The 24,046-nt window shown below is 43.5% G+C and overlaps 1 protein-coding gene across 4 annotated transcripts in view; it reads left to right on the top strand.

Moving 5' to 3' along the window:
* PTPRT (protein tyrosine phosphatase receptor type T) overlaps positions 1 to 24,046 on the top strand; it is a 1,546,842-nt gene that overhangs the window by 885,315 nt on the left and 637,481 nt on the right. For all 4 annotated transcript variants that reach the window (XM_085619228.1, XM_085619229.1, XM_085619230.1 and 1 more), the window contains exon 8: positions 8,311 to 8,607. In XM_085619228.1, the coding sequence (XP_085475354.1) occupies positions 8,311 to 8,607 (297 nt within the window). The remainder of the gene's footprint in view (positions 1 to 8,310; positions 8,608 to 24,046) is intronic.

Raw genomic sequence — 24,046 nt, 5'->3', positions numbered from 1 at the left:
TAACATAATTCTCTAGGCCTGCCATTTTTACCTTGCAAAATAAAAATGTTGTCAGGACTCAACCTTCCTTTTAAATATGCATAAGTCACCCCTACATTAGGCCCTACATGCCCATAGTGCAGGGTGCATGGTATTTAAAAAGCAAGACATATCTGTTTAAGCTTTGACAGTGAAACACCTACAAAATCGTTTATCACTGTGACAAGGCTGGCTCTCCCATAGGCTAATACTGGTTTACATTAGGGATGGGTGGAATTTTCTGTTCTGCCTGTAGAATTGCCGCAATGTGGACCACTTCTGGTCTAATTCCACCAATTGCTGTTTGGCAGAATGTTTTTCCTGTGAGGCTCCAGAATATGCAGGTATGAGCGAGATTTGGCGTCCCCTAGTGCGATTTTCTAATGCGGATGATCGCCAGTATTTACGAGCAGCCGCAGTCAGAGGGTCACAATTTGTGTAAATTTGCTGTTGCTCGGGTAGGTTTTCTACTCGAGTAGCAGCAAAATCAACTTGATTGGCTGCACACTCTTGTGCAATGACTGGTGCAGTTCACGCTAATTTTAATCACTCGTCATGCAACCGGCACTAGATTGTAGCGCGAGCAGCATGAGCTGCATATTTTCCACCCATTGGTGGAATTCCATGGAATCTTGCTAAGTTTTTCTGTAACTCCATGGAATTCCACAGAGTAAAACATGGCACGTTCTGCCCACCCCTAGTTTAGACAATTACCTTTAATAAGTTCTAAATTTAGTTTTGGTGTAGCTAGAAAAAAAATTCAAGGACTTGTTTTAATACTAATTTAACCTTTAACGTAATCATCCGGTCATATTTTATATTAATTTTTTAGAAGTTGCACTTCTAGAAAGCTGTCATACTCCTTATTAAAACCAAAGGAGTTCCTACCTGTGTCCAGATGTCACCTGACTCCTGATGGCTCCCCTGTTGTGAGATGTGTATTGCGACCAGTCAGTGAACAACAGACCTTGCTATTGGGTACAGGTACTCCTCCTTTGACTGGATGACCTGGGAAAGATGTTCCCAGACCATTCCTGAGCTTTAAGGCATAACTGCTTTGTCACTGGCAGATGAAGCTCTCACCCCTTTGTCATTCTCTAGTCAGGATGCCACCATATCCAGTAGGCATAGAGGAATTCACCATAACTGGTTTAGGGGTGAACAAAGGCCTGCCGTCCACACACAGGCTGGAACTGGGCATAAAAATGGACCCCACAGACCTCTGTTCAGAATAGTCCTGGGCTTGTGGAATTCAGAAGGACTACCCTCCCGTCTCAAACCTGAAGGAAGATTTAACCTGCTTGACTTGAACCCAGGACTGCAGAAGTGACTCCAAAAGTCAGATGGCCAACCTCCTGTTTGAGATACAGAGACACAAAAGGTTTCTAGAGGCCCTTTCCCTGCAACAGTCCAGCTGACCAGTGCCAACTTAATCTTCCCTCAACTCTGCTGCTGGCCTCTGCTGGAGTGAGTCCTATTCCCTAAGTGGTACCCCTCCGATCCTTGGTTGGTATTGGAGTGTACTCCTCCTCTCTCCAAACTGCAAGAGATGACCAAGTCAACTTTCTGCCAAGGGAACTCTGGAAGACCTGGACCGCTTCAACAGTGATATCATCTCAGCTTGCTGGAATGCGCTACTGAAGACGATCTGACTTCCAGAAAAATTTCTACGTCCAAACGTAGAGAGCTTCATTGGGACTGACGCTGGGCAGCAACCCGTCAAGGCCTTCCCGGCCAAAACATCATACTTCTCCCTCTCTGAGCTTTTCCACCTTAGTCGCTGACTGCACTGGGACCCCACTCTCCAGCAACCTGCTATCGTCGAGCCCTACTTCGAAACTAGCTTGCAGTGTGCTCCGCCAGCGACTAGTCGATAACCAATTTTATTCCCTAAAAGTTTCAAAGTCAGAAAGTAAACTTTCCACTAGGACTAACCTGGTTCCTGTGTCTGACCAGTCCTCCATTACTGGTGGCCTTAAGTTTGACTTTGACCTGGCGTAGGTCGGCCAGATAACCTCTGTTGGCACTTTGTGCTTCTGTGTACTATTTATAATTAAAAAAAATAAAAAATCATATCTCCAGTTTTACTTATTGGATTGTTGTCATTTTGGCATAATTTTATTATATGAAATTAATCTCTGTTTTTCTGAATTGGGATTTTTGTGTGCATTGTGTTTACATTTTATTACTGTTTTAGGACTGCATAAATATTTTACGCGTTGCCTTTCAGTTAATCCTGATTGCTTTTTGCCAGGCTACCAAAGAGTTATGCACAGGTTTATTTAGTGACTTTGGAGGTCAGTCTGAAAAGGATTGTGATTATTATCTTATGTGGGTTCCCACTCCCCTCAACTAGCACTCTTATGTCTTACACACTCGCCATTCCTTTGTAAAATGAATATCTTGCCTGTGAAATGTAACTCATTTTTATCACGGAGTGTTAATAAACAATGTTTGGACATCTGGTATTTACAGCTCTCTGCAATGCCAAAATCGTAATATTTGTCACGATTTACTAAATATTATTAAGATTGTCATTATTATTATAATAATAGTAGTAATTAAGCTAATGTAATGAGAATCAAAACAGGCATAACACAGAACATTTTCTCCTACATGGAATACCCCTGAGAAAATCAGTGTTCCATGCATTTTGTCATATTTATACATGTTGTCTGTGATTTTTAAAACTATTTGTTATTTCCAGGCCTTATTTAAAGTTGCATGGTAAGTGAAACGTGAGAGAAATGATAGATCTGCCCTTGGAGGATTCACTTATGATGTAGAATCTTCCAGCAAAGTTAACACTACCTAACAAACATATGGTAGTGGTAATTCTGCCGAAGTAATTTTCTCTGAAGTAGATACTTCTAAGGAATGACAACATTTGTTGCACATAGATGAGGATTTTCATTACCATACAACTCGATAGTACTTTTACAACAGTAGTAAATGTCACTAAAGGAGCTCTAAACTTGTTAACTTTATAAATAGCCTATTGAAAATAGGAAAAGTTGTTTAAAGATATTAGGACTGTTCACATTCTAACACGTAGGAGATTAAACAGTTGCAATTGCTAGTTAAAACATAAAATTTTTTTTAAAGTTTTAATACAGTTGACTGTTTGGAGTAATATAAGATATCTAGGTGTTCAACTAAAGTTATCTTTAGGTGCCTACTTCAGTTCTTTTTGGGGATGAGAAAGTGTTTTCTGATCTGTGGAGACACAAATTGATGAAGTGTGTGTTTTGGCAATCCTACCATGCACTTCAGCATCTCCTGGAAGGCATCAGAATAAGATTCACTTCGGTGAATTTGATAGCAAGTCAGGCAGTGTTCATGACCTTGCTCCAGTTTCACAGCACAGCATACATTATTTATCAACAACATGTTTAGAAGAAAAGCGTAGTAAATAAGCGAGGTTTGCATTGGCTTACATTTTAGATTTACATGAAAATGCATCCTTAGAAAATGTAACAAGATAGTGAGATTGGTGTTAATGAATTCATAACTCGAGACACCAAAGCCCAGATGTAGGACAAAGAGTTCTCTGTTAGGTCGATGGAACATACGACAGATATTTGGGAAATTACAATTATGCTCACGAGGAAGCACTGCTCATCATAGAGGAATGAAATTGAACATTACCTGGAATGTATCCTAAATTCCCAGCAAATTTTCACCCTAAAAGAGGGATCATTGTTTACAATATGGCTCTGTACTATATTATAGTTACACTTCGGTGAGATAATTCCTGCAAGAAGTGATACTATCAAATTTCTAGGGGACTGAAGTATTTTAGAAGGTGAAATCCACTTACAGAGACTGGCATAGACATGTTCTTTGATGAGTAAAATAATATTTTTCAAATAAAATGAAATAAAGATGTATTCCAATTTGAAGTTAAACAAAGGTAATCTGACAATAACATGAATATTACATTTTATGTGTAATTCAAACTCCAGCAGAGGTAACATATAACTCAGAGTTAAAATATGTAAGACACATTCAACGTAATTTTTAAGACATTCAGCACCAGTCACAAGTACATTGGAAGTGCTACATTTCGACTTCATTGTCAAAATTATTACAACCCTTCAGAAAAGAGAAAATATCAAAATCTGGTCATTGTGCATATTCCATAATATAGTAAAATTCGGTTTACGTTAAAAATAAACATGAATCTGTTGCATACCTCCAGAAAGACTGGAAGAGCTTGATTGAAGTTGTGGAAAAGAGGAATGAGACTGGTGAAGATATCTGCTAGTAAAAAGAGTACCCACTGCATGTGGGCGACTGACAGATGGTAGAGATGCTTTTCTGCTCAGATGCAGATCTGGACTTTTAGGACTGATAGAGATGGAGAACCTGTTCCCAACTGCTTTGGGGGTACGTTTCTGCCTTGTATTATCAGTGCAGATGAATATTCAATGACTTATCATGTATGGGGTAGACCAGAGAAGGGCTCTGAAAACTGCTGCAAGCATTCTCTTGGAGGGATGTAAGTGTTCTGATGGGAGCCAATGCCCTGTGCTGAAAGAGTTTCCAGAGGTGCTCCCCATTCTTGCTGGTCGGTAGTAAGTTTCACAGAAGGTGTGAGGGACAGAGGAACTTCTGACTTTAGGGTTTTAGGAATCAAACACCACTGCAGATTGCCCTTGATCACGGAGAACACTGGAATTAGCAGTGTTATATTAAAGTTCTGGAAGGGGACCACTGATAGACAAGATTTCTGACCTGCGGCCAAAGTGTAACGAATGCTAAATCCAGATTGAGAATCGATCAAAATCTCATGCAGCTGGAATGGAACCCATGCTGTGTTGCAAGCAGACAAAGTGCCTGATTTACGTTTTGGCAGGCAGGTTACTCCGTCACAACAGTGATGGATATTCCGTCCATCAAAATATAAATCCCATTGGACATAATGGGATTTATATTTTGGTGGATGGGATATCCGTCAGCGTTGTGCCGGAGTAACCCATTCGCCAAAATCTAAATCAGCCCCAAAGTCTGGACGTGTTCCACGAATCCTCTGCTTCTGTGGTCCAAGTAGGATTTTGTGAATTGTGAAGCAGTGCCACCAACAAGCTTACAGTTGTGTTAATATCCTTGGAGAGGATATCAGAACCAAGTGCAGAACTTCAAACTGCCAATAGAAAAATTGCACATACAACCTCAGGTATTACTGATGAACCAAATGAATGGGTAGATGGAGATGAGCTTTCTGGAGGTCAATGGCTGTCATCCACTGTTCTGGTGTGATTAGTGGAATGACATGCTGTAAAGTCTCCATTTTGAGACAATCTTCCATATGAAGCAGTTCAGACCTGATTAGTGATGATTAGTCCGAAGCCTCTGGAAGCCTTCAACAACAGGAATATTGAAGACTAGATTCCATTACCTTGGTTTTTTCATGACCTTGGATTTTTAGTGGGAAACAAACTATAGCTTCTTTCTGGCACAAATCCAAAATGCTTTAAGAACGGCTGTCAGGCAGTATACAGAGTTGGACTACATGAAATGTTCTGAAATCGGGTGAAATTTTCAATAAGTTCAACCAACAGGCTTACTATATCATGGTCTACACTGAGATTCATTCCTGTGATGGAGTCTTGCAAAACTTGATAAAAGTGACAGTCTTCTGGAACTCTAGGCAAGGGAGCAGTATAAGCACTGCCTCTGCTTAGATTTTGCGTTGGACGGGTTAGTCCACTGGCCCTTGGAATCAAAGTGAGAGGGTTGAAGCCTGGAATACATTGCAATGAAAAGTAATTTTAGTTGCTTAACAATGAGCGAGTCTCCTTACCATACAAAAGTGGGAACTTTCCCTTACCTTTCTGTCTTCATGTGAAGCCTTGCCATCAGAGGGTGAAGGAAAGACAAATTAACCTGTTCTTTCTGCACAGAGCACTGCCAATCTTCTGCCTTTATCTGCAACTATGTCTTTAAATTAATACCTTGCCTCTTGTAGAACAGAAGTTCTCTGCCCTTGCCCTGCCTTGACTGTTCCTAACTTCCTCTGCAAAGATTCTATGTATTCTGTAAATATGTACCAGTTGCTGTGTAATGGTTCTAAAGGAGGGACTGTAACTTTCATGAAGATCTGCTCCATTGGGGGCATGCTCTGCTCACAGAATGATATGACTTACAGACAACAGTCGGCTCCTTCCATGGAGAGCCCCACTCACTGCCACACTTACCCCTGGAGCTCAGTGTGCCCCTAACTGGGTGTGTCCATCATAAATAGGGTATTAGCCCAACGACTAATACCCACGGTTCAAATATATTTACTTCAATATTAGCACCAAATAAATGATTCTCTCTGAACACTTGTACAGAGAGATTCTCCCTTTTTAAATAAGATACAGTGCTTGAAGAAAAGGCCTGAATCATATAGGTGGCCCACAGTGCTGTTTGTGAGGTACCAGGCACAAGAAACAGGAAGCTTGATGGATCTACTTGCCTTTTCGCTCCAATGAAGGAGTTGGAGTCTGGAATATAGATGCTATTCTTTTTTGCATCTTCGCGTGATGTCTAGAGGAAGGGGAGGGGCGTGAGACCACTTCATTTAGTCAGGACAGTGGTGAAATAGGACTAAAGAGATAATGTATGAGTTCAGATCTAGACAAAGCGAGTGGACGAAGGATGGCATAGCGCAATATATCAAATAAAATACAGGCCGTGTGTGGCATTTAAGAATGTCATCTAGGCTCCAAATCTGGAAGTCATAATTTAAAGATAATGTAATCTTTTGCAGAATTGGAATCCAAGGTCAACATTTTTCGAGTTATCCGTCTTATTTTATAGCCAAGAACCTCCAAAAAGGGCTTAACTCTATTGCATGATTCTATGATAAACTAAAATGAAACCACAACACACCCGCTCACCATTCACTAAACACTCTACTCATTCAATTGAATTCTTTTCAATTCAAAACAAATCGAATCAAATCAGCTCAGGCGAGTAGATATAGTCATATTTCAAGATTCATTAAAGGTTCATTTAAGCTCATTATAATTTCATTAAAATCATCTTTCGCTGTAAATTGTGTAACTTGGAATGAAAACACGTCCTCCGATCTAGACGGTTCATGCTGAAAATCGTCTGCCAGTCTTTTCTTGGTTTATTTACTTGTGCTATTTCCGGTGCCCTTTTGCCACAGAACTTAGCAAAAATGTATATGGGTTCGTACATTAGGATCAGCTGAAAAAATCAAAAACAAGAAAGCACAGAACAAGAAAAAAGGAAGTAAGAGCAAGATGCAGGAAAAAAGAAATCAATAGCATGTAAATTAACATGACGCAGCGACAATCATCCCTTTCTGATCCATAACATTTTCTAGGCTTGGCAGCTGCTTTCAAAACAGGATGGGCTGCCAATGCGAAAGAATATACCCGAATGATCCCCCTCTAGTGGCAGCCTACTTTGGTGAGGAGCTGCTTTGAACATTTTTTCCAGGCGGATCGCTGGTTCCAGTCCGGCCTTGAGACCAATGTCTGGGCCCTCAGCTGTTAAAAACATGGAGCATGATTGAGAGTTTGGCTACTGGGTTTCTCCATCACAAATGTAATGGATATCTTACTTGCCTTATTGCAAGTGCTGCAGAACATAACATAGCTAGAGCACGCCGGAGAGGCTCTACCGGCCATTAAAGGCCCACTCCAACGTTACAGGCTCAAGCTGAAGGCAAGGGCCAATAACAAGGGAGTTGGCCTTTTAAAGGCCCGTTCCAACGTTACAAGCTCAAGCTGAAGGCAAGGGCCAATAACAAGGGAGTGGACCTTTAATGGTCGGCAGATCGGGCTCTAAGGCTATTAGAACATTCCGCCCCTAGAAGGCACACTCTTCTAATTAGTAAAAACAAACGCCTCTTGGAGCCCGAAGGGATTTAAATCCCCTTGGGCACCGGGAGGTCTTTGTTCACAGCAACAGCTGTGAACAAAGTCAAACATTGGAATGTGGGAGCTCCGGGCTTCTACCAGTCATTAGAAGCTCGGAGAACTCCATTGTTTTTTCTCCCAAAATTCTAATGTTCAAATACACTTGCAATAATGGGTGGGATGTCTGTCTCAAATGTGATGGAGTAACATGTCCACGAAACTCTAAATCAGACCTGTAGTTCACAGGAAATACAGACGTTAAAAAGCAGATCGTCCTAACCAAGACAATGATGAGCGGTTCTTAAAATGTTTTTGAAATTGAGAACGATTATTGATTGATTGATATATTTTAAAGCATTCTATGACCGCTTTTTTTCTAACCAGCTTGATTTATTTTTCTTCCCATTGGTAGATCCAGTTCACGGGCCCCAGACTGTTGATGTGGTGGAGATCCGCTCCCGGCAGCTGACCCTGCAGTGGGAGCCCTTTGGCTATGCGGTGACCCGTTGTCACAGCTATAACCTGACAGTGCAATACCAATATATCTTCAATCAGCAGAGGTTTGAAGCTGAGGAGATCATCCAGACATCTTCTCACTACACTCTGAGGGGATTGCGTCCATTTATGACCATTCGAGTCAGGCTGGTGCTGTCCAATCCGGAAGGCAAAATGGAAAGTGAGGAGCTCGTGGTCCAAACTGAGGAAGATGGTGAGACCTAAAACTGTATTCTATATAAATCCCTTCTGAGCAATATAGAATGCAATCCCATGAATACTTTATAAGCTGTTTGACCTCCTTAATTCAACATTTCAAGTGTTCTCCTATACCCTTGCAACAGTTCACATATTCTGCCTTTACTGCGTGTGTGTACTTCACCCACTGAGCACCGGCTGTGTACCCCAGTCACATTGCCTTAACATGGACTTGGGCCTCTGTTTCAATACAAGGTACTTGGACCACTGTGACTTTAATATTTATTTTTGCTACTCACCATCTCCAGAGTGTTTCACTGTCTTTGCTTCACCCTTGCACATCACCTATGAACCTTTACCATTAATCCCATCCACTGTACACCTGCCATCAAATCTTCAGTGCTCTTTATGTGCATCTACCCTCTGAGCCATTAGCATGTGCTCCTCGCACTTTAGGACTGCCATACACTCCACCCACTGCACCCCTATTGTATACTCCTTCCACTGAGTGGCTACCATGTATTGCGGACATCATACCCCTGCCATTTCCTTCATGCACCGTTCTTCCTCAGCATACTTCTGCCTTTTTGGCCTTACCACACACTGTGCTCATCTAAATGTGCTCTTCAACCAGAGTGATACTGTGCTATGACCCTTTTCTTCACCCACTTTTCGCATTATTATACCGCACTTATGTTCCTCCTGGCTTGCTCCACCCCCTCTTCAACTCTTCTATCATTGTAACACCCTGTGCTTCAATCTGGACTTCATCCATTCCAATCCACTCAGTCATTCTGGATTCATTCAGTGATTCTGGATTCACCTGTAAGTGCCCATTTTCACTATAACTACACCCACGGGGATGCTCCACAATACACTAACAGCAAAATAGAACTTTACACCAACAGACCTATCCTATGCTGAGCAAGGAACACCCTACAGGCCCAAAATGCCATATCTAGGACTGTGTGTAAATATTTTAAGCATGTACTATGAGAGAAAATCAGAAAATTACATCAGGGGATCAGCGGCTGATTTGTTACGATTTAATTGAGCTATGCATGCTCTGCCTCCCTTGAACAATTTCCTGCTCAAGGATGCTCTTGAGGGAGGGATCAGTGAACAGAAATGGCACCGTAGAAGACCGAAACCTTCCACCTAAACTGGTAGATGGCAGGGAGAGAAGCTAAAACAGTGCATGGTGGTAGCCGTCCAGGAAGTGTACAAGCCTAGCACCCAAGCCAGACTATTTGCCTTGATTAGAAATTAAATATTATGAAGATTAGGTCCAGGCCACAAAACTGCTTCAGAAGATTGGGCTTTCTGGGTGGGCGGCAGGGGATGTGGAGATATGGTTGGTTCAAAATGGGAGAACAAGGTGGGCATTTATTGAGTGGCACCAGTCCCACTATTGCCCTGAGCGCCCCCCTGATTTTTTTTTTTAAATTAAGGGTTCATCTAGCTATTCATAATTTGGAAATGAATATGCACGGTTGTGGTCCAGCTAGCTTACCTAATTGCACATGCCTGGCTAAATCTTCAAAGGAAGCCCTCAGTTTACAGCTATTCATAACTAGGCAATGTGCTCCTTATGAGCATCCGCACCAATATTTGCCACTTCATAAGAATCGCTCCTCCTACTCACTTCAACTACCAGTAAGTGACGTAGGTGAATTAGTAGAGATGTCCTATCAATATATTCATTCATCTGCTCCACAATCCCTTGAAGCTACTTCACTTCACTCACAATGATGTTTGTTCAGCGCATGCTTATGTTCTCCTTTTTGATAGTCAGAACCTGCTAAACTTACCCTCGACTTCTACCTCTGTGTGCCATCACTTATGGTTCCACTGTTTGCCTTTAGTCTCATACATTTAGACCTCCATGAATGTATGAGCTCCTTTAAGAAACTTCACATGAGATACTGGCAAACCACATTTTCCTCTAAAAGTGTAACATTGAGCACTTTTGTGAAATTGTTAGGGAATTTCATTAAAATTTTGGAAAAAAACGTGATTTTGCACACCCGTGTCAACCATCTCAGGCAGTACTAAGCTTCACGCACACTAGTTAAACTTTACTGATTCTATATTTGCCAGGGTCATTTCCCATATGCACTCGCTCAGGATTGGATGCACAATGCACTACAGTTTACTTTACTTTACCCTGGCCATCAATGAACATCTTCAAGTCTGCTCTCCTAATGAGCTGCCCTTGCTGCTGACTTTACACATTCTATTATTATCCTGTACTGTACACCAGGGCTGGTGAAAGACGAAGCGAGGTTTCCTTTTAAAAAGTCCTGTCTGCAACAATGCCCAGGAAAATTCGGCCTTGCCCAGATTACCAGTTTGCACAATATTCCCTTTCCACTGGAGTTGTCTGCCATAACACCCTTGATCTGCATTCATCACTCGCCTCTCCTGTCAGAGGGCCTGCCTGCTTTACTTGCCCCCACAGAACAACTGCCTGGCAACAGATACCCAACCCCACAGCCAGATCCTTCTTCTGTGGACCTAACTCTCCCAATGAAGTCGGGGTGGTGGTGGAAGAGTTGAAATGAATGATCGCCACAGCAGTGTGACCCCATATGCGGGTGTGGCACTGAGGGGGTCCCTCCTCTCTTCAAGGCGTGGTACACCGTCCTGCTTCTCTGCCCATCTATCCCCAGATTAAAGAGGCTCCGGTGATATGTGAACTTCGTGCATGTCTCCCACTTTCAAGGGGCATACAGGAAAACAGCCTTACTGGTCACCGAACATGTGGTGATGCTGAGGTGGGGGCAAAAATGTAATCTTTCAGTATGGGGTTGAAATACATTATACTGGGCACAATATATGGTTATTCTGAGTGGAAATCTTTGTGACTTCTGTATGTGTGAGGTTGGCACTTCGCTGAGCACAAAATACTTGGTGACACTGGGCATCTGTCTAGGTTCTTTCTGTATGGTGTAGGTACTTTAAACACACTCTCTCATCTACAAATGAAGACACCACCCACACCCATTGACATGCACATATGTATTTACAGGCTTTTCAGCGCAGGACAAACATGAATGCTTTTTATTCGGGATGGGGTGAACGTCACCCCCCAATGACCCCTGCTTCCCTTCCCACCCTGCCCACTGAAATTTGACCACCTCAAACTGCAGCGCCTTTTAATCAGGTGCTGCAGTGCAGGTGGGAAAGTGTCAGTCGGCTTTAAAAACGCAGTGGAAAACCCGCATTCGGCACAAGCTCATTCACATGCTCACTTACAGATTTATACGAACTTGCACTCACACAAACGCTCACTCTTGTCCCAGAAATTCTGCAAGAAAAGAAAGTCGATCAAGATGGGTGGGCTAAATCAGATATTCTACTGTGACTCTCTCTGCATTGAATGGGGGTAAAGGAGTAAATGGGGCTTGTTAGAAAGGTGGGTCTCTCGTTGGCAATGATTTGCACCTTTGTACAAATAGGAACCCTTGCTTCTAGTCAGGGAATGGGGGATACACTCCTATGATAACCCCTTCTCAACCCCTTGGTAGCTTGGCCTGAGCAGACAGGCTTATCTCAGAGGCAGTCAGTAAAGCATTTGTTAACACATACAGGAACACAGTGAAACACTACAAATGGACAACACACCAGTTTAGAAAAATAAGTAATCTTTATCTAAGCAAGACCAAATGACAAAAACCACAATACAGTATCAAAAAGATGACTCTCAAATGGTAGAACAAACTCAATTCAATGTAGATGGTAAATGCGACATGTTTCTCTAAAAGTACCTTGGATGCGTTATCCAAAGCAAACAAAAGGGTCGCAAGGAAGGTGATGCGCCGTTCCTTACACTCAGGGAAGTGGATACATCAGTTCCTTACTGCAGCGCAGGGGAGGTGATGCGTCGCTTCCTTACTGTGTGGGGAGTTGATGTGTCTGTTATTACTGCGTTCCATTGACGATGCGACAAGGTGGCGCCTCGATGCTGTGTGACGATCGATGAGACAAAGATGACGTCTTGATGTGGTGCGATGCATTCATGCCCGGCGGCCTTGCGTTGAATTTGGTGCGCCGGTCTCGGTCTTGGGAGATCGTTGCACCCGCTGCGTCGTGCGGCGACTTCTCACGGCGCGACAGGCTCTGCAACATGCGTCCTCGGTGATGCGGCAGCGACAGCTGCTGGGGCGACACGCTTCTTCCTCGTTGCGTCGACTTTCCAGCTCCCAGCGACAAACAGTCTCTAGAGGTCCTAAACATCAGCAGGCTCCTCTCTGCAGGATAGAATTCCCAGCAAGGGAATTCAGGGGAGCTAGTGGTGAAGTTTTTGTGTCCCTGAGACTTTGGAACAGGAGGCAAGCTCAGTCACAAGCCCTTGGAGATCTTCCTCAAGCTGACAAAGCAAACACAGCAAAGTCCTTTTCTCCTTTCCTTGGCAATGAAGTAACCACTGCAGGCCAACCCCAACAGCAACCAGCACAGGGGCAGTAATCTTCGTTTAGCTTCTCCGGGTCTTCTCCTTGGCAAAGGTTCTTCTTGATTTCCCAGAAGTGATCTAAAGTTCTGGGGTGTGGGCACCTCTTTTTATACACACAAATCCTTTGTCTCTAAAGGCAGAGAGTGTCTGTACCCAGCCAAAACCCGTTCTGTCCTCCATGGTGCAGCCTCCTGGCAGGAGGGGGGAGACAGCTTTGTTGAAAGCAGACCTGGCTCAGGCAGGTGAAAAAAATCTCCTTCCCGTACTCTAAATTCAACCCAGGTCCCATTCAGCACCGCCCTGACTCATCAGACTGCCGGAGCCGCAGCCCTCTCCCAGCTCCTGTCACTCACAAGCCAGTCATGCAATACAAAAACCTAGCAAAGTGATACTGGATTGTTAGGCAAAGAAATACCTACTTTCTAAAAGTAGTATTTTCAAACACAGAATGTAAAAATCACCCACACTAAAAGATGCACTTTAACATTCTGAGTTCAGGCATACTAAACTTTGTTTTCCTATCTTGTTCCTAGGGCCAGTCAGGTTTATAAGATGTTATAAACTAACGGCTCATTCTGGCCTATGGGAACAGATAGCCTTGCAATAGTGAAAAACAAAATTGGCAGTATTTCACTATCAGGACATGCTACACACATCAGATCATGTCCTACCTTTTACATACAATGCACCCTGCCCACAGGGGTACCTTGGGCCTACCTTAGGGGGGACTAACATGTAGAAAAAGGAAGATTTAGGAACTGGCAAGTGTGTGCACTGCACACATGCTCTGCAATGGCAGGCCTGAGCACATTTTACAGGTTGCTTCTGTGGGTGGCACAATCAGTGCTGCAAGCCCACCAGCAGCATTTGATTTACAGGCTCTGGGCACACATGGTACACTGTGCTAGGGTCTGACAAGTAAATCAAATAATCCAATTATGGAGTCACTAATCCATTATAACAATTTACAATAGGGAGTACTTGCACTTTGGCACTGAACAAAAGTGGCAAAGTGCCCAAACCATCTAGACCAGCAAAAACATAGCAAAAACACAGGAGGCAACAGCAAAAAATGAAAGGGAGGCCCACGCCAATGGTGCCAGGTCTAACAGGGCTTTTAAAGGCCAGATGAGGTGAGTTCATTTCTTCTGTGTGTCTTGCACAGACTTTGCTTCTCTTCTGCCAGCCACTCTTCGAAAGAGGTCAGATTTTGCCTTTTCTTGAAGAGACAGGATATTTGGAAAGAGAAACATGACTGCATGTCTTGTTCTCCTACTCTCTGCCTGCCTCACTTGATAGAATCATTCCATTTGTTTTCACAAGCGAGTTACATTTGTTTTCACAGGAGAGTAGTAATTATGGCCAAACCGCCAAGCACCAGAGGTGAGTGTACCATTTGCATCAAGAAATCTCACCACACTCCTCACCCTTTCTCTAGTCCCCCGTAGTTGCATGTTTGCACCAGAATAGCTGAATGTGATTTTGGAAGACAGACAACAGAGGCGAATAGTGCAGTACAACCTGTCTAATAATCAACATTTAACATTAGGCTTGTGCACGTCTTTTTAATATGTGCATAAAGGACGCACACCTGCCAAAGGTATCCGGCAGGAAGAGAAGAATGTTTCAGGTTTTTTGTATTTGCTTCGTGTGCAGTACAGACCACGAGCTGTGATTTGTGCAGATAATGTTTCTTTAACACCATGTGTATCAGCCTGTTAGCTTATGAACTATTCAGGTCAAGAGAAGTTTAGTTTATCTTTTGCTCTCACTCTCTCCACCCGATACTAACTCCTCCTCTGCCCCCTTTCCAGCCTAGCCTACCATAAACAGGCTATTGGACTATTTCCTTCAGTTGGTGTCATATAACAATTGGTTGACATCATAGAATTGGGTACTGGAACTCGCCGTCACTGGACATACTCCCTTAAGCACTTATTGGCCCAATACTTATCCTTAGGAAACCATTGCGCAGCTATCCAACAACTTGTAGCAAAAGGTGAACAAATTCTCTGACATTGCCTCTGTGCAGCTGCTTCCGAACAGTGCAATAGCCACTCTTGGATAATAATATCGAAATAGCCTTAACAGCGATTAAGATACAAACAAATGATAAATTACAATGACGTAGTATGTAACACTCGGTTATTTCTCAGTGCGGTGTAAATGCTGCAGGTTTCCTACAACTCATCATATAGGGATTCAGGCGTAGCCTTGATTCATCCGCTTGATTGACAGCGCCATGTCGCAGGCGCGCGCCTGTCCCTTATCTCATCTCTAAGCGTCCTTCCTCCCCGCGCCCGCCCTTCATCCGCAGGTGCCACCGCCAGCTGCTGAGGTTCCGACAGGCCCGGCGCGCGATAGGGAAAGTCAGGCAGTCTGCTTACTGTCACCCGCCATCGGTGTGATGGCCCCAGGTACAGCGAGAGAGAAGGAACGCTTAAGAGTTATGTTCGCAGACGGGTATGTCGAGCGTCAAAGCTGCACGGTTTCAGCTGTGAGCGCAGTCAGCAGCACGAGACCATCCCCTCTGTCCAGAAATAGTTCGTCATTGAGAGCCTTCCTTGTCAAGGCCTCGCTGTGGAAGATTCAGGCGCCATCACTCATCCTGTATTGGCGCCGAAGGCTGCAGAATTAGGTGTCTTGAAGACGGGGACGTGAAAAGGGAGATTGGGCTGTGTATGGGGAACTTAAGGGCCCTGCAGGACGAGGGGATGGAAGGACAATGGGTGTACGACGGCAGGAGCAAAATAAGTATCGAAAGAGGTAGAGGTGACAAACCTAACAAATTAAAAGTGAGAGCCGAGCCAAGGGACTGGCTAAGATTTTAGAGCCCATGTACGAGCCGAGCCCTGAAAGTAGATGTTGTGAAGAAGAAAGTAATTTGGGGGCCATGATGTTTCCAGGCTTTATGGTTTCACTCTGAAAAAATCAGACAGTAAAAGGGTATCTATTTGTCTTTCCGTATGTTAAAACTATGTTTTACCTCTTAGTGCATTATTCTGCTGTTTTTAAAATGTAGCTCGAACTCGACCAGACGGTACTGGAGCACTTTACATGATTGCCAGTTACATTACACAAGGCCACATACAGTGTTTATAGGCATGGGAAGATTAAGTGAGTTGTCCAGAATCAAATGATATTGAGCTGACTGTGGAACTAGAACCTGGTTCCCGAATTCCATAGTCAGCAGCTTTGGCCATAACAACACACCCCAGGTAGAGGGAGGGAGGCAGAAATCCTATGAAAACTCAGTTTGTAATGGACTTGAGGTTCCAACATGACCCTGAGCTGACCCAGAGCCAGGCTTCTGGCTTGAGCCTGGCTCGACGTTTCAGTGGGTTGCCCTGCTTTAGAAAGGGGGACCTGTAAGTGGGTGTTTGTAGTGGAAGCACCAATGGAAGGGCATTTTTCTGACATGTGCAGTTATCTAAAATGCAAGTAGTGAACCAAATGTCAGGCACAGGCCTGTTGAGATGTTCACAGTGATCCACCCCTGAGTCTGAGGGTGGTCGTCCCCCAACCTTTTTTGCCTTCCTCCCCCATTATTGGCTAATTTCGTTTTGCTTGCCTTAGAAATCAAAAGACACACAGACGAAGGACGGAATGCAGAGCAAATCAAACATCCATTGTTCTTTTGCTCACCATGCACCCCAGTTTAGACCCAGCCATGTGCAAATCAGTCTTGACCCAGTGCTTCATGGGAACAGTCCAGACCGAACTGCCAAGCTAGGTCCTCCCTGGACCAGAAACAAGCATCCTCTCCTCGGACTGGTTTTGGGGCATCACCCCTCATCAGCCAGGCTAGTTTGAATCCAGTGGCACAGTGAGCCCAGGACTCACGTCTGGGCATACCGGCGCACTTAGGGCAAGAAAGTAAAAGACACAAAGATGATGGATGGAATGCAGAGCAAATCAAACATTCACCCACTGTCAATGGATTTGGGTTAAATCCATCTTTCTTTTGTTCACCATGCCACCCCAGTTTAGACCCAGCCATATGCAAATCAGTCTTGACCCTGTACCTCATGGGAACAGTCCAGACCGAACTGCCAAGCCAGGTCCTCTCTGGACCAGAAACAAGCATCCTGGGACTGGTTTCAGGGCATCAGGAACCTTAAAACATGGTAGCACTGGCTAATCCCCAATTAGCATATTGAAATTGCTTGTAAGTCCCTGGTAGAATGTCCCTACATGTGCCCAGGGCCTGGAATATAAATGCTACTAGTGGGCCTGTAGTACTCTTTGTGTCACCCACTTAAGTAGCCCTTTAAACATGTCTCAGGTCTACCGTTGCAGCTTGTGTGTGGAGTTTTAACTGCCATTTTAATATGGCAAAACAAACCTTATAGCCAGGCCCAAACCTTCCTTTTTAGTGCATATAAACCATCTCTAATGATGTACTTGGATAGACCAGAGAGTACGGTGCAGTGTATTTAAAAAGTTGGACATGTACTTTTAAGTTTTACATGTTCTGGTATGGAAAGACTCTTAAATTTGTTTCCCACTACTGAAAGGTCTACCTCTCCCATGGGATAACATTGGAGTTACCTTGTTAGTTCATGATTGGGGTCTTTGGAATTATTATGTAATAGCCTAACTTATGGCGAAATAGGGTTTTAAATTACAATTTTGAAAATGTAACTTTTAGAAAGTTGCCATTTTCCTGCCTTAGCAATTTAGTCCCTGTAGTCTGTGCCTGGGTCACATGACTCGGTGCAGATGACAGTGAGCTTTATGGATTCGTCCTATACAGCCACACACAATAGGGGGCTTAGGTCATCACTGGCAGGAAGGGAGGGCGGATCTGGACCCAGGCCTACTTACACTTGAGTGGTTTGTGTCCCCTTCACATAAAGGGCTGCATACCTCCTGTAGTTAGTCCGGAGCCAGGATAGCAAAGGCAGGATGCATAGAGACTTCAAAGGGAAACGTCTAGAAGCTTCTCCCCCACTTCAAAGGCCTAACTGAGTATATATACTGGACCTCAGACACCAACTCCTCAGTACTCTTCTGTGCTGCTGAAGGACTGCCTTGCTGGACTGGTGCCTTGCTGTGCTGACCTGTTGCCTGCTGCCCGTTTGCCTGGGTGTTTTCACAATGTGCAAACTGTTTTCACAAGGGACTGCATCTCTTGAACCGAGAACCCCAGAGTAACTCCAAGGACTAGTTGGATGACCTCCGGATTAGATCCTCAGTGACAGACTGCTCCAACAATCTTGACCCAGCACCTGGACTCTACCAACTGCGAGTCTACCCTGCCCAGTGGTGCCACCCCAGTCCTAGACCCTTGGAGGTGGGCATAAGGTGCTCTGCTAGCCTCTGTGGATTCAGTGAAACTACTGACGGATCTTCTGTGCTGTGCAGTGCAACACCCAGCAGAACCGACACATCACCATTATTGCATGGATTGGAACCTTAGCAAAGACCCGCATTGCAACCTGCTGTGACATTGGAACCACCACTGTATGACGCATCCTTGGCACAGGCCCTCACATCCCTCGTGGACGTCAGCCTAGACTATGATGCCGGACATCCCATGACTGCCTTGCAGCCCCTCGTAATTGACGCATCACCCCCAACTGCACGGTGCATCCTCAACTGCGTACTTTGCATTTCACGCCCTGGTTGATAGGATCCTCAATGACGATGTAGGTGCGAATATATACTTTTACTTTGCGTGCGTTACATCGCATGCCTTTACATCGCGGTTGTTACAACAACCGCGTTGTTACAATACAAACTATTACATCGCAAATCATTTCAACGACTTGCCTTAGGGAGGCGCGCTGGATTTAGGAATAGTATAATTTACTATTCCTACTCTAGTTTGTACAACAGCAGGGAAAGTGTTAGATTCTAAATCCAACACCAGTGCGCCCACTACAGTAAGTCGTTGAAACGACTTGCGATGTAATGGTTCGCGTTGTTACAAAACTGCCGTTGTATTGACCGCTTTGTAAAGGCATGCGATGCAAGGCATGCATTGTTATGGCTGTTTCCCGTAGGACCTCGCACCACAGCCTTCTTGCACTTTCGAACCACTGCATCGCTTCAGCTGCATGACGCATCTTCGATGTGGATCTTCGCAATGCTTCACAAACCAGGATTTAAGGTAATTTATTAAGCAGGCCAACCTGGGTCCCTGTAGCTGTCCTGTGCTTTATTCGGATTGGCCTGAACCTGTGACTTGGTCATGGTCTGGTGAGACACAGTTGGCACTTTATGCCTTTTACACTATTTTTACCAAAATATTTTAAATTTAATATCTCTAGTTCTACTGATTGGATTTTTTGTCATTTTAGTCTTGTTTTAATAATTTAAAATACTCTATTTTTCTAAACTGTGTGGGATCCTTTTGTGGTGGGTTTCAATGTGTTATTGTTTGAAGTGTTGTACAAATACTTTACACATGGCCTCTGAGTTAAGTCTGACTGCTCGGTGCCAAGCTACCTGAGGGGTGAGCACACATTAATATAGGGTTTGCTTGTGGCTTTCCCCTGAGAAGAATTGTGGCTGTTGCTCGAGAAGGATTTCATCACCCCCTCTACGCTAAACAAATTTCTTACACTTTGTTTTGCTTTAGATAAATCCTGCTGTGGCTTGAGATGGAATTAAAGAATAATAGGACATTAAGGCATGGCTGGGAGCATGTCTGGGTGCCAGTTGTGTTGCGTGATGCACTAGCGAACAACTGGGACTCAAGAGCAATGGAAAACATTAACTTAACTTTAGCGGTTTAACATATTTATCAAGCTACGCTTAAAAAAGCAGTTGTGTCAGCTGAAAAGCATATGAATTTTTGGGGTGGTGAAGTTTGTTGTGTCGAATGATGAGCACCAAGAACCCAACAACCCAGCAGAGAAGAGTAAATAGTTAACAAAATGTGAAAAGAAGAGGGACCAAGAGAGACAAATGACATGGTTAAAGGACACTAATGTGTTGCAGGAGATGAAAAAAGCAATAAACTGCCAGGCAGCTAGGACAAAGAAAAAGCCAATTGCATTCAGGAGCCCTGTGAATATTAAAGATAGAGAGACACTGGGATGAAGGGACAATTGTGCCGAGAATAGGATGTGGAATGAAAGTGAGTGGGTTTAATACCGTTACAGCAACTTGAAAAATGAAATCCACTCTAGGCCATGCAGTGCAGCCTGAGTATCCTGAGCTTAAAGCCAGAAAGATCTTTATATGTGGAATTTAGTAGGTCTATATTGAAGTTCAGAAAATGATAATGTAAATGATGGATCACAGTGACAGAAGCAGATTATTGCTCAGTCTAGGGGGCAGATGTACAAGTATCTGGTCAAAAAATATTGGTTGCAAAACTAATAGGCCGATTCTAAAAATCCGAATCATAGTGGGCTGCAATCTGACCTACTTCGTGAACATTAATGAGATGGGCTCAAATTGCATTTCACTACAATCGGAGGCCATCACAGGGGTGGTGTCTTGCTGGGATCAGCAGGCCACCATGTCTGTGATCACATTAAAATTAATCTAACTTTTATCAATGTAGACCTTAATGGATACTGAGTTTCATTTAAAAAAGAAAGGTTTAAAAAAAACAAAGTTTAAGTGATTACAGTGCCCCCCTGCACCTCTCCCTACTCCCAAATAAACATTTTTTTAAACATTCACAAATGGGAAGGGGGCCCATAGAACCCCCTTTCTTTTTGTGAATGGGAGACCCTGCAAACTTGAGGGTTGATAATCCCAGTTTTATACTCCCCAGCTCTCTGACTCAAGTAACCTTTGACTGCTCCAGGATTACATCTGAAGGCCAAAGAATCCTACCAACTATCCCACTGTGACCAACGGCCAGTGAACATTTCAATGACTTTGGTCAAGTGATAAGCTTAATCCAGTCTGTGACATCTAAATGTAGCTTAGTGTTATGTGCCCTTTAGAATGTCATGTTTGTACACCAGGAAAGCCCAACAGAGAGCACTGCAGATTCCAATTTGAGATTTGTTTGGTTCTCTTCCAGCAATCTGCCCTTTATCTTTTCACAGACATGCATGAGACTTTAGAGGTTCCTTAGTTGGAAGGAGCACCCTCTAAGAACTTGACTAGAATGGGGCTGTCTGGGCCTGTACTAAACTGGTTCTCCTCGTTCCTTCATGACAGATCCCAAAGCTTCAATGTGAACCAGTCCCTCTCGCATCCTTCGCTGCTCACGCTGGGGGTCTCCCAGGGTTCAGCGCTCTCACCCACGCTCTTCAACCTGTTCATGGAGCCTTCGACAGAAATTCTGAAATCATCCAGCATTCACTATCACATGTATGCAGATGACACCCAACTATACTTGAAGTTCGCTTTCCTTGAGGACATCTGGTCCCTCAATTCAGTCCTACTGGAAACTCAAAGCTGGCTGACATGCAACCGCTTGAAGTTAAACGCTCTCAAAACAGAATTCCTACTTATTGCACCACACAAGCAATCTCCGTTCATCGAACAATGGTTGAATCATCTCACTGCTCTTAACTGTAGACCGCACCTCTTTGATTCTGCAACCTCTATGGGAATTATGTTAGACAAAAGTCTGAACATGAAAAGGCACATCAGCTCCCTCTCCAAAGGTGCGAACTTCCAACTCAGCATTCTAAGGAAACTCAAACCTTACCTCCCTGCTCATGACCTAAAGGTGGCAGTGCAAGCCTTAGTGTTATCAAAGCTGGACTATGGTAGCGCAACCCTTTGCGGCGTACCTAGAGTGAAAATTTCTCCTCTTAGGGCTGCACTCAACTCAGCTGCTAGGCTCGTAACAGGCACCAAAAAATACAACCATATCACCCCTGACATTTTGTCCTTGAACTGGCTGCCTTATGAAGCTCGGATACAATTAAAAATTGCCTGCGTGGCACACAAAGCCATTCACTTCAATATCCCTTTTAACCTCCCTCAGAAACTGAAGCTCTCATGTGGCGAGAGAGCTTCCAGAAGCGCAAGCACCCTATTGCTCAAACCGCAAAAATTCAAGAAGAAAAAACCTATAATCGAGCCTTCTCTCGTAAAGCACAGATAATTTGGAACTCCCTCCCCCCTGAAGTCAGGGTGAACCCTTCCATTGTCCTCTTCAAAAAGGAAGCCGAAGTGCTCTTGATGAAGAAATTTCTGGCTCTGACTGGCTATTCAAGTGGATACTGAGGTCAGAGTCGCAGTTCTGTTGGCCAGCTGCTATGGTCACAAGATTCATTTTGCTCTATATGACTGTATCTTCTGCTTTGTGGGTTCTGTTTTAATTGCATGTATCTGTATTCCTCTTGATGTATAAATTGTAAAGTGCTCTGATACCCCGAGTGGTCATGTTCGCGCTACAGATAACTTTCAAAATAAATAAATACATTTCATTTGGTAGTAGGAGAGTCACGTTTACGCCAGATGCTTGAATGAAGAAACGCTGGCTGTGTAAATGACTGTTTAAAATAGCCAAAGTGAGTTGAATGACTCACTCTTGCCTGTGCTTTATTTTACTGCAGCCAGCTTCAACCTGTCTATTCCTGGATATGATCAAGGCAATTTTGCAGTTATTGGTGCATTACACCTCTTCTATGCAATGTGGGATACACCTGTGTATTGTCCATGTATGAGGAAGTTCTTTTGTGGATAACTCAACAGAATCAAATATATGTTTAAAGTTACATGCAATTGTAGTGATCCCTGAGGAGATCCTCAACCTGACATCTGAGATGTCAATGAGATAGAAGCAAATCTAAGAAGTTTCTTGACCAAGTACAAAAACCAAAGGAAATGATGGACCAAGTACCCCATATCGAGGGCAAATTTGCTCAAAGACGCTCATGAGCTCTTTATTCAAAGCAGAAGCGTGGAGCAGTCATATCACAAGTGATAACTGAACCTCCTTCAGACTATTCACAGTGTCATCCCATATTTTCATCTACTAATTTTTAGTCCAGTAGCCAGAGGAGAAATGGTGCACTCCACAGGGTGCACACATCATTTTTGATCTAAGTGAACTTGCGAATGCAGTCATACCCTTTGGCAAAAACTTTAGACATGCATAGGTTAACCGCTATGAGCCCCATTACAAGAGGCATTAAATTCTTACTGGCTCGTGTAACCGTGTCACAGACTACATTGGGTAAAATGAGTACTTACTGTAGACCTCTCATATTTCACTTGGAAACTTCGGCTGCTGAAAGCAGCTGATATGGGAGCACACCTTTATCATTAGCACTAGTGTGGATTTAATATCCCACATACATCACCTCATAAGAAGGTCCAATGAGCTTAAGCACAAACAAAACAGCTCTGCAATTTTTTTTTATTGGATTGGGAACTATCCCCTGGGCATTAAGGCTTTACACTGTAAGTAACAAAAGCCAATATATCGTTGTAAACTGAACAATCGTTGAACAGCAAAGGAAGTGTATTGAGAAAGAAAATGGGGTCCGATGTACTGAGCAATTTTATGTCTCAAAACACTGATTCGGTGTTTGCAACTGTAAAAATGCTTTTTCAGATGTACTAATCAGATGATGGGTGTCGAAAAAAATGTTCCAACTCCTAAAATAAGTTTGCAAATAGATATCGATTCGGTATTGCTTGAGGTGGTGTGTGTAGAGCATACCTTTCGAATATCAATCAGTACTCATGTGTCAATGTTCTACAAATAAAATCTGGCCACAAACCATTGAAAAATTACCAAGACCCCAACGGAGGTGGTAACTAATTCACAAAAAAAGGAAAGGATCCCTTTGGGACTGCCTCCTCTTTGTGAATTTTTTAAAAATATGGAGAATAAGCAGTGGGCCAATTCTCAAAAGAACAATCAGAAAAACTTTTATTTTTAAATATAGCCCCATTCCTTTTATGGAAAACGAGCTGCATTTAAAAAACAGAAATGTTGCTTTATTTAATAGTGGTCACAGACATGGTGCTCTGCTGACACAAGCAGGCCACCATACCCGTGATGGCTTCCAATTATAGTAAGTTGCAGTTGTAACTTACCTCATCAAGTAGGTTGGATTGCAAC

This window comes from Triturus cristatus, chromosome 7, assembly GCF_964204655.1.
Source record: "Triturus cristatus chromosome 7, aTriCri1.1, whole genome shotgun sequence".
Taxonomy (NCBI): Eukaryota; Metazoa; Chordata; class Amphibia; order Caudata; family Salamandridae; genus Triturus; species Triturus cristatus.
Note: the sequence above shows the minus strand (reverse complement) of the source record. Positions and strands in the feature narration are given on the sequence as shown.